This window comes from Eptatretus burgeri, chromosome 3 (genome assembly GCF_056783735.1).
Source record: "Eptatretus burgeri isolate ZD-2024b chromosome 3, Ebu_testis_v1, whole genome shotgun sequence".
Taxonomy (NCBI): domain Eukaryota; kingdom Metazoa; phylum Chordata; class Myxini; order Myxiniformes; family Myxinidae; genus Eptatretus; species Eptatretus burgeri.
In genome coordinates this window covers 14,685,930-14,698,024 of record NC_140963.1, presented here as the reverse complement: position 1 = coordinate 14,698,024, position 12,095 = coordinate 14,685,930, and the positions used below count along the sequence as shown (strand labels likewise).

Here is a 12,095-nt window from a genome sequence, read left to right as displayed (position 1 = left end):
ATTGGAAGGAGATAAGAGAAAAGAAAGGGAGGGTTTGGGGGAAGAGATGGAGTGGAAACCTCTGAGCAAAAACAATATTGTTTATGAAATAAATGATGGCTGCTTCTAAAAGGAGAGGTCATAGCTAATAATCAGATAGGATGTTAACAGTCATGTTTTGGCCAGCAAGCATACAAAAACTCAGCAGCAACAGGCTGTCTTCAAATGCAATAAGAATCAAGATGTGCTGTCAACATAACTTCTTTAATATTTTTTGTTATCTAATATAAAATACTGTATTTCATTAAAAGTGTCATATTTACTTTGTAAGTCTGCATTCATAAGCTTAGTGTGCGAGTATTACGATGATCCCACATGTTCGTTTGTTTGTCTGTAAATCAGCAGAATAGCTGGGCTCACAGGATGGCTGAGAGGTAAGCACACTTGCCTCAATTACTAAGCTGTCTAACCTGGGTTGGCATCCCAACCCAGTTAAAAACTGTCATCCTGGTGTTTTTTTATCGGCAGGGAAATTCATCAATGTGCGTGCCATCCCTCGGATAGACGTTAAACTCTGCCAGCATTTGTTGATGGACGTTAAAGATCCCACGGTGTCCTTTGAGAAGAGTAGGTCATTCCATCACCGGCACCGTGACCAAATCATAAATGCCTGCGCTAATCAGCAGAGGGCACTGCATTAGCAGCATGGCCGTGCCCTCAGCCAATGATGTTACCCCGCAGCGTTGTGCTGTGTACGACCGAAGCACAATACCTGGACAACAAGGCCACTTAGAATTGACAAATTTGGCACAGAGCTTCATATTGTGAATGTCTCAAACGAGTTCAAGTTTGAGGTCACAAGGAAAAACATAAAATGAAATTTTATACAAGACTATACAGTATATTTAGGCATTGGATAATCACATCTGTGTGTACGATATATAATCAGAAGCTACATGCCAAACTAGTTGATTCCAAGTGCTCAAGTTGTCAAGTTATTTTGCCTGAAAACAGACGGTCATATCGATGGGCAGGTGATGGGGTCGGGTAGAATAGAATTGTGCGAGTCAGCAACTCCCTGGAGTGCATTATCGTTCGAATTACTTTGATTTCTAGATTTATTAGCGTCAGGGTTTTACATTTATTCACTGAGAAACAAAGATGAATTAAAAAAAAAAAACATATTTGCTTAATAAGTGAATATTTGAAAATGTGCAAAGGTTCCTTGCTTATTTAGTTAAGCAGCAGGCAGCAGAAGTGGAGCCAAAAGCAGCAAAAGGGAATGCAATTAGATGGAATTTATGGAATGTGAAACAATCTGTGAGTTCACAAAGCTCTGCCAAGGGAGTTTAATGGCACCATGGCATGGAATGAGTGACTTCTCCTGTTTGCAACTCTTACATTAAACGAACTACACACTGTTTATATTAAGGGATATATATGAAATAAAGAGGTGCATAGGCAGGTGTTAAGCAGTGATGGGTGCAACATGGGAGCACAGGGTTGTGGCTTTGTTTGAAAGGCAGGAGTAGTACAATGTTTAACTTTCAGTAGTGTTTGAATCTCATTGAGGAGTTTCCACAAGAATACTATGAAGTAACAAGTTTGGCACTCAGTAGAGCACATACCTCCGCTAGGCTGAACAGTTCCCGGACCTCCAAAATCTAATAAGCTTGTTCTTGTCACCTGAACCAACTCATCCACCTAGTTTTGGCATAACCCATCCACAACTTTTTTGAGCTATCATGCTACATATCTTTTTTGGCCCTCTCAACGGTGAAGAATCACTTTAAAAATTAAAAAAAATTCTTGCATCCGGATCCGAATCTTCACCAAAATGAATCAATTCCTCTTTGACACACCCAACCTGCCCACAAAATTTCGTTTGAATCCGTCAACAACCTTTGGAGATATCCTGCTCAGCCACGTAAAACGTAAGGGTGAAAACGTAACCTCGTCCACCATAACAACATTCAGCATTTAACAATTCAAAGCCTCATTAGGATATATATATATATATATATATATATATATATATATATATATATATATATATATATATATATATATATATATATATATATATATTGCATTTTATCGAAAGAAGATTGATCTATAATACAGTAGATTTGCATGTGGGCTCACACACTCACTCGCTGACACACAGACCCATTACAAAAGCCTCTCCCCCTTCGGGAACAGTTGAGACTAAAATGATTTGAGGCCGTCGGTACGTATAAACTTCATCGGGATTACGTTTTGCAAAACACATTGCAGAAATGCAGAATTCTAATCTGCACAGAGCTGCTTCCATTGTTAGAATGAACATTTTGATCTGAAAATTGCCAAATAACCTGATGCCACACCACGTCCAGTGCGGTATTGTTTTGCCACATGGTTTTGTACCTGGTATGTGGAGATAGGACTCGCTGTTAGATAAGGCGTAATCGGGCTCTGTGGTAGCATTCTGTTGGTGGCAACACTGTATGGTGCAGAATAAAACCTGCAATGAGGAAAGGGAACAACAACAATATTAAAAAAAAAAACAAGTCTCAAACAATTGGAAGGATGCTTATTCACTTTACAAAGTTTTGGCGCCCAGCTTTCATGGGTCTGCGGCATGGCGGGTGAGTCCTCACAAATAACTGTAGCTGATAATGAGTGCAGCACCACAACATGAACCCACAAATAGTCTGTCTACTCAATAAAGTGGTTAAATCTACTCACTTTGTCGGTCAAATGGAATGTGAAAGTAGAGCACACTAGAGTATTTGCCAGAATTAAATTGGGTAAGGGAAGAATAAACTGTAGAGGTCAGCAATGACAAAGAGCAAAAAAGAGGAAACATAAAGGGGGGACATTGCATGGATCGGTATCACCAAACGCCATGCGGATACATTTAAATCTGGTGCACTCTTCTCATATAGTCCTCTGATGTGGATTAAACATCCGACCCGAGTCTTTGTCTTTTGGAATAAATTCTAGTTAACTTTGCCTTGATGGTTTTTACAAATCGCATAATCTGGGCACTATGAACGATGATCTATTATGATTACAATTCATATTCTTCGAGGTTTAATGTGCAGTATGTTATTATCCTATTAAAGTTTGATGTTGTCCAAAGAAAGTGGGGAAATGCGTCACATTGCCTGTATTGTAATTTTGAATCGCAGTAACTGGTGGAAACTCACATTGTATCAATTCAAATTATCACATCAATTATGTCATTTTTTTGTTGCTGAGTGTAGTGGCGTGTGCCTGTAATCTGGTGACATGGAGACTGGGGTTGGGGGATTGCTTGAGGATGGGAGCCCTGTGTTGTGCCACATAAATCGACGGTACAAAGATATGGCAGCACCCAACCCTGATTGTCAGGTCAGGCTAGATCAGATCTGTGACTTGCTATGGGTATCATGTAAAACCCATACTAACCTGTTCATGGTTGAGTGTCAGTGACAAAACCGGTTCCCCCCACAAGGTTCCCCTGGTGTGGATGGTGTATGGAGATGGACACCCAGCAGGATTTAATACAAAACCTGTCAAAGGGTGGAGGAGCTTGTTATGATATCTGCCTTCAATATCTGGTGGGATTGTGGAGGAGCTACACCAACCATATGTGGTGCCAAATGTCCTCCTGCAGTTGGTTACCTTCCCTAGGAGGTTGGTGTTGGGATTTGCACTCTGGACACCTCAAAACACTTCACTCCGTGAAACACGCTGTGGTGTGTGTTGGGGGTGATGCTGAGGTATCGTCCACCAGAAGGCGGTCTCCTGGGGTTAACCTGAAGCGGTCCCGTCGGGTGGGTGCCTGGAATGTCCTATCCCGAAGAGATGAGGATGGGCCAGGCATCTGCCTGGGGGATGTCCAAACCTTCCTCGGAGGTTTGTATGGACGTGTAGCACCGGCCCCTGGAGTACCGACAGAGAGTGGACGCAACGATGCGCTGTGGCGCATGCTCCCCATGTATGACTGTACGTGTATGTATTTTTTGGCTAAGAAGCATTAAAAGGGCAATGCCATCATGTACATTAATCACACAAGGCCAACATTTCATGTTAATGTGATGTCCCCACTCTATAATCATAAATTGATTAAATTATTTGATCATCCTATTCTTGAAAATCGAACTTTTCCTTTTGCTGCACTTGTACATTCATAATTTTTTATTTATTTAAATAAATCTTTGCTGTTGCATCCATCGTTAATGTCAAGGCAAGATATAGATGCGTCGGTGAAAGCGACTTGATTCAAACAATTCACCCTGCAGGTATGATGTCTGTGTCACCGATCGCATGCCCTGCTGTCCATGGCATTGTGCTGTTGTGTCAGCCGTTGCATGTGCTGCTGGCAAGGACACTGTGTTGGAGGGATTGTTTGTGAGCTTTTATCGTGAGCTGTGAATTAATTGGTAGGATTTTGTTTCTTGAGTTGAAGGTATTCAATCCTTGTCATGGGTTTTACAGTTAACCACTTCAATCGCAAGTTTCTTCAGTTAATCGTGGTTCACATCGAGTTCGTGGTTTACATTTCATTTACAAATAGATTGCCTTTCATTGCGAGCTAATTGTTTGTTATATTTTCACCTATATCATTCCACCATTCACTCATTCACTCATTACCTCGGCCACTGAAGATGGACGGAGGTTACGTTGTCATCACGTCTGTCTGTCTGTTTGTGAACAGGACATCTCAGAAAGTTGTCGACGGATTATGACAAAACTTGGTGCACAGGTTGTGTGTGGAACAAGGAAGAATTGATTCCATTTTGGTGAAGATCCGAGTCCGGATCCGAGAATTTTCTCAGTGATTCTTCACCATTGAAGTGATCGGGCTAAAACGATATATAGCAGAATATTTCAAAAGGTTGTGGACGGATTCAGAAGAAACTTGGTGAACGAGTTGGTTATGTGACAAGAACAAGCTGATTAAATTTTAGTTCAGATCCGAATCCATATCTGGCCCATCAGCGGGATACAAAATGTACACTAATCAGCTTGGTGGAGGTGTGCACTCTACCGAATGCCCCTTCTAGTTCATGCAAGGATTCACTCATTTGATACATCCATTCCCTTGCTGATTTGCTCATGTATTCATGAAAATGGCAACCCAGTACAACAAAGACCGACTGTTGAATGTTGAAAAACTGCTTTCGTTCACCGAGGAGCGACTACGTACTTGGCGATCTTAGGCAGAAGAGCATCCTTGTTTGCGTCGGCACGTGTCAAGGTCACTGACATATGCTGTTTTGATTAATTGTACACATAATGAACAATTACGAACTAAAGCATCAGTAAAATCTTTAAACTAATTGTCAGTTTCAAAAAGCTATTGAAATATATTCATGCTTAGACCAGAAATCAAGCAACCTTATACTGTTGTGGCATTGAAATCAAGCGAAGCTTTGCTGCCAAGAAATAATGTCATGTTATTAAGTTCCAGACCTATCATTAACTTGTTCCCAAAGTCCAATATTAATGAAACAGACTTAAAGGTAAGACAATTTGGATGTCAAATAAAAATATAATTATGCAAAATATAGTCATACCCATTGTGATATTGGTCAATAAACCTCATTACAATGGTGAATAAATTGGGCTCTGCATTGTTATATGTATGTACTCGTATAATAAACAACACCATCCTTTGCTTGTGTTAGTTCAACCACCAAAGACACATTGGTGCGACACAAAGCTGAGAATCGCATGGAAATTTGAAAATAATTAGCCGATTGATTTGCATCCTGTGCATGGGGAAAAGCAATAATGGCAGATTGCATTCACTCCGTGATGTCATGGGTGAGAAAGCACGGATATAAATGACGGATGAGAAAAACGAGTTTTATCAGTATAAAAGCCTGGTGTTGGCTCAGTGGTTGGGGTGGCGGCTTGAGATCCTAGGGTCCTGAGTTCAAGCCCCGTCGGCCACTGAATTAAAACACCAGGGGGGTTGACTCAGCCTGTCATCCTTCCGAGGTCGGCGAAATGAGTACCAGTTCCAGTGTGTGTACTGGTAGAGGGGCACTGCATCAGCGACATAGTCGCGCTTCAAGAAATGATAACTACCCCAGCAGCTAAGCTGCCATATGACCACCATTATAAAATTTCCTATTTTTCAATCCGGAATGAAAAATGACGCATCATGTCAAATTTCTGTCACAGCGAAGGACAGTCAGGGTGAGTATGGCTTTTGGTGTTTGGGTTGCATTTTAAATCTCCCTATAATGTTGTGAAGCTGTGGACGAATGAGATAATAAGTTAACAGAAAAAGACATGTAAACAGTGAAAATTAATACAGGAGCTGCTAAACTTTTTGCGATAATCCTGTCAATGTAGAAGTAGAAGAAGAAGAAGAAGAAGAAGCAGGCATCACATACCCATTTGGGATACCAGCTGGATCGTAAGCCAGAGCCATTCCAGCCTGTAAGTATAACAGTAACAACAATATACAATTGCTTTACAACCATCTCCACTTTATTCATGATTCAAAGTGAAATGAATATTTAAAAAAAAAATAAAACAGTTAAAAAAAAATGTTATACGATGTCCTGTTTGGAATCTGTCTCAAACTGCAATAGCAGACTAGACCAGAGGGGTTTCATTTAAGGACAACGTGCATGGGGCTTTAGGAAGTGTCTAACAGGTCTGCTGGAAGGCGTGAGCAACATACCACTCTCGCCTCACTTTCTCGCTGCCATGAACGGCCATTGGGAAGGTACTTGCTTGGGTTCTGTCTCTTCTTCTGACCACCGTCAGCAAACTTGCACAGGAGGGGCTCGCTGGGCACTGAGTGAGGGATCACGAACGCCCGCGACATGCCCAATTACTGCACAAGCAGTGTATGCACCATGGGGGCTGATGGCCCCTTTGGCCTGTTGTACCAAACCAGGCAGCAGCAAAGCATGGAGATTGGGCCAAGCTCTGGGTATTTGTCACGATATAATTGTGCCAAACAGAGTTGAAAGCAGACAAGCTATGGAATATGAAGTGCTTGGAATATCAAATATCAGTCTATTCCTGCATTTCCTTTGTCAAAAGTCACAGCGAATAGACGGAAGTATTGTCAAACCCAAAGTGTACAAAAAAAATTCTCAAAAAGAGCAACTTTTGAAAGCACAAATGCACCTCCACAATTGAAAGCATAAAGTTGATCTCAAAAGGTTCATCTCAGTTTCTTACATATTTTTGTGGAACTGTGAAAGAAATCGTTAACACATCCAAGCAAACTTACCTGTCACCCCTGGAGGACTGGACAGGAACTTCCCATTGAATCGTTGTATGACAACCTCACACTTTTCAGTTGACTCCATGCTGTGAAGACAGGGAAACGGCAAAACATATTATTCAATTGCTTGTGAAGTGGTTTCCTAGGTCCTAACAAGTTGGAAGTTGTTATCCCGATTCTCCACATCCTTGACATTTGCACGCTTTCACAACCCCATAAAGACGATAAGCCCGGTGACGCATGCGTGCCAGCATTTAGGATTTCATAAATTTTAGTTTACAGTTTCCATAATGATAGTTTATCTGAATGAAGGGAATGAACAGTACAAGTAATTGTCCAGATTTTTACTTCTTCACCTCATTTTTGAAAGCTTAATCAGTTTATCTGTGCTCACCGTGCAAATCCCACACCACGGCTAGTGCCGTTGGCATCCCTGAGGATGCGTGTGGACACAACCTGGCCAAAGGGTTTAAGCAGACCCTCCAGTTCCTGCTCATCCAGAGAAAGAGGGAGATTTGAGATGTACAGGTTTGTCGGGTCTTGTTCTTGTTGCTGCGAAGAAAATACAACGAAGAGGATAAGTTAGTTGAAGATAAAGAATAGATCAAGTTGTTAACCGCAATTCACAGGTCAATTCTATTGGGGAAACAAACCTTCAAAAGGTGATAAAACGATTTATAAATAAAAACAGTACAGCACTTATAAAATTATGCATAGCTTCAAAGGAAAGTTAAATATGGAGGAAAATCCTCAAGAGGAGATCGAGGGAAATTGTGTCAAACAAATTCTCCTGAGAAAGGTTCCCAAGATCGTGTAAAGGGAGTCTAATAAATCCTTTGCAATGAAACAGCATGGGTTATAGAAAACGTATGTTATTAATTACAACTACACCTTGATCAACACGCTTTTTTTTTTGCAAGTTCCTTGCATTGTGAAAGATCTCCCACTGTCCATCTCAAACAAGCTAATCCGCCAAAAACCTGGCATGGTTCAGATGGAACATTTGCACCGATATTAAAATTTCCTCGAATGACAGTTTTTCACTTTTAAACACGGATTATTCATCACTATGGTTTTTATGAAAATCTACCTAATTATCTCTAACCCACATCGATGCATGAGGATGTCAACATAATCTCAACTAAGCGCTGTCATTTGTTGTGGATAAAAATAATTGCATTCCCAAGTATGTCTGGGGGACTGACAGAATTTTTAAACAAACGTCCACACTAACTTGTTATGCATGATATTTTTGAAATGCCTACAACAGGATAAATCTTTTTAAATTGGACGTCACACCGACCAGAATCCACTGCCTCCCCCCCGCCCCACCACTTCACACTCTTCCTCTCTCTCCCCCACCTATATATATATATATATATATATATATATATATATATATATATATATATATATATATATATATATAAATATATATATATATATATATATATATGTATATAAAAAAATATATATATATCATATAAGCCGGTATGCGGCGATGGGTTGCCGAGCATGGAAACTATAAGATATAGAGTAAAATGGATGTCATATAGTGGATAGGGAATCACCTTAAGATTATGCATATCAAATCTCATCCAGTTCCATCTACCAATAACTACTCGGTATCCATTTGAATGAAAAGTACGGGAAATGCTGTTTGAAATCGGAAATCCCCAAAGTTTGAGGGGGTGCTGTGGGTGAACAAAGATCTAAATCGAAAATCCGGCTCGATCGTTTGTGCACAATGTATTCCAGACGATTAGTGTGAATTTTCATGACCATCCGACCATAACCCTAGGAGGAGTAGCATTTGGCGCTAAGGCACCTCCAGCTCTCGCATATTATCGATTTTTGCACTAATTGACATTTGACCCCTGACCGAAGAAAAATCTGTCAATCTGTCCTAAGGCAAAGTTGTAGTACTCATTGAGTACCATGAACCTGCAAAGTTTCATTCGTATCGATGCACTCACCTGGTCGCTAGGGGGCCTTCAATTTTCACCAATTTTCACGCATACCCTAATTGTAGGGGCGCTGCGGGTAAAGTATTCCATATATCACTAAAACCGGAATATATTTGATAGATCATCGCCTGTAGATCATTGCTGCCAAATTTCATAACCCTACGTGGGATAATGGCTTTCGGAATTGATTTCGCGTGAACGGTACCGATTTTGAAGGTTTTTCGGTTGTTGTTCGGGAACCAAAGCGTCCCTAGCAACCATCACAATTTCCAAAGCACAAGGTCATAAGATGTACCTACCACCCGAGTTTGCTCAAAATCCGCCCAAGTTTACTACCAATTATGCTGATGACAAACGAACAAACATCCAAACAAACAGACAGAATTACTGACAATAAGGGTCACCTATTTTGGCGACCCAACAATAAGGGTCACCTATTTCAGCGACCCAATATATGTATATACATGTATATATACATACATATACATATATACATATATATATATATATATATATATATATATATATATATATATATATATATATATATATATATATATATATATATACACACACACAAATAACCAGGCGTAGTGGCGTGCGCCTGTAATCCGGCTATTGGAGGCTTGGGTTGGAGGATCGCTTGAGGACAGGCACTCTGCGCTGGGCCGCGCTATGAGAGGGTGTAGGACAGCCCAGAATCATGGTGAAACCCAATTCTTATCCCTGTGTAATAAGAGGCGACCAGGGTTGCATCAGGAAGGGCATCCGACGTAAAACCTGTGCCAAATCATAACGGATGATCCGCTGTGGCGACCCCGAACGGGAGCAGCCGAAAGACGAACAACAACATACATATATATATATATATATATATATATATATATATATATATATATATATATATTTACAAATACAGTGGGGAGAACAAGTATTTCATACACTGCCGATTTTGCAGGTTTTCCCACTTACAAAGCACGTAGAGGTCTGTAATTTTTATCAAAGGTACACTTCAACTGTGAAAGACGGAATCTAAAACAAAAATCCTGAAAATCACATTGTATGATTTTAAAATAACTAGTACGTGCCCGTAAAAAATTTAAAAAAATAAATAATAAAAAAATTAATAATAATAAATAAATAAACCACACAGGCCGTTTCTTTGTTCTCACGTGCCCGCACGTGCGTGACCCAGAAGTTCGATATTATTCGCAGTTAGGATTATTCGCAATTTATTTTCAATACCCAATTATTCAATTAGCGCCAACGTATTTTACCTTTTCGCAATGTCGTGGCAAGGAAAAACAAAAAGAGAAGAGAAGAGAGAGAAAAAATGTACTTCCTGGTTCGGAGCATACCAGCACTCTGATGTTCCCGAAATTTATACACCGTCTAATATGAAAACGATCATAACTTGGGGCATTGTGTTTATCTATAAATGCGCATAAGAAATCGAGAAATTATTAGAATACACGAAGTCATCATTATCCGGAAGCCCGTACGTTGTAACCCGTAATGGGGAACGTGGCTGTGCTTCCCTTCCGCATCGGCCATGCCCACGCAACAACGTGTCTTCCCATTGGTTTGGTAAATAAATGGCTATAACTTGGGAAGCGCTTGTCCGATTAATATCAAACCTTGAAAAGGCATATCCTCAGGTCCGCAGCAATATACCTGGCAAGTTTCAATTAGATCGGACCAGAGGTTGTCGAGAAACAGCGGTCACACACGCACACACACACACGCACGCACGCACGCACGCACGCACGCACGCACGCACGCACACACACACACACACACACATTTCTGGAATTATAGATAGATAATAATATTTGCATTTTATTGCATGAAATAAGTATTTGATACATCAGAAAAACAGAACTTAATATTTGGTACAGAAACCTTTGTTTGCAATTACATAGATCAGACATTTCCTGTAGTTCTTAACCAGGTCTGCACAGACTGCAGCAGGGATTTTGGCCCACTCCTCCATACAGGTCTTCTCCAGATCCTTCAGGTTTCGGGGCTGTCGCTGGGAAACACAGACTTTCAGCTCCCTCCAAAGATTTTCTATTGGGTTCAGGTCTGGAGACTGGCGAGGCCACTCCAGGACCTTGAGATGCTTCTTACGGAGCCACTCCTTAGTTGCCCTGGCTGTGTTTCGGGTCGTTGTCATGCTGGAAGACCCAGCCACGCCCCATCTTCAATTCTCTTGTTGAGGGAAGGAGGTTGTTGGCCAAGATCTCGCGATACATGGCCCCATCCATCCTCCCCTCAATACGGTGCAGTCATCCTGTCCCCTTTGCAGAAAAGCATCCCCAAAGAATGCTGTTTCCACCTCCATGCTTCACGGTTGGGATGGTGTTCTTGGGGTTGAACTCATCCTTCTTCTTCCTCCAAACACGGCGAGTGGAGTTTAAACCAAAAAGCTCTATTTTGGTCTCATCAGACCACATGACCCTCTCCCATTCCTCCTCTGGATCATCCAGATGGTCATTGGCAAACTTCAGACGGGCCTGGACATGCGCTGTCTTGAGCAGATGGACCTTGCATGCACTGCAGGATTTTAATCCATGACGGCGAAGTGTGTTACTAATGGTTTTCTTTGATACTGTGGTCCCAGCTCTCTTCAGGTCATTGACCAGGTCCTGCAGTGTAGTTCTGGGCTGATCCTTCACCTTTCTCATGATCATTGAGGCTTCACGAGGTGAGATCTTGCATTGAGCCCCAGACCGAGGGAGATTGACTGTTATCTTGAACCTCTTCCATTTTCTAATAATTGCGCCAACAGTTGTTGCCTTCTCACCAAACTGCTTGCCTATTGTCCTGTAGCCCATCCCAGCCTTGTGCAAGTCTACAAATTTGTCCCTGATGTCCTTAGACAGCTCTCTGGTCTTGCCGATTGTGGAGAGGTTGGAGTCTGATTG

The 12,095-nt window shown here is 41.2% G+C and overlaps 1 protein-coding gene across 8 annotated transcripts in view; it reads right to left on the bottom strand.

Moving 5' to 3' along the window:
• The window catches only part of LOC147029431 (RNA-binding motif, single-stranded-interacting protein 3-like), a 371,659-nt gene that overhangs the window by 99,160 nt on the left and 260,404 nt on the right, over positions 1-12,095 (bottom strand). For all 8 annotated transcript variants that reach the window (XM_085872471.1, XM_085872473.1, XM_085872474.1 and 5 more), the window contains 5 exons: positions 7,596-7,753; positions 7,208-7,287; positions 6,647-6,762; positions 6,354-6,397; positions 2,386-2,482 (listed from right to left, as the gene is read on the bottom strand). In XM_085872471.1, coding sequence (XP_085728597.1) covers positions 2,386-2,482; positions 6,354-6,397; positions 6,647-6,762; positions 7,208-7,287; positions 7,596-7,753 — 495 coding nt within the window. The remainder of the gene's footprint in view (positions 1-2,385; positions 2,483-6,353; positions 6,398-6,646; positions 6,763-7,207; positions 7,288-7,595; positions 7,754-12,095) is intronic.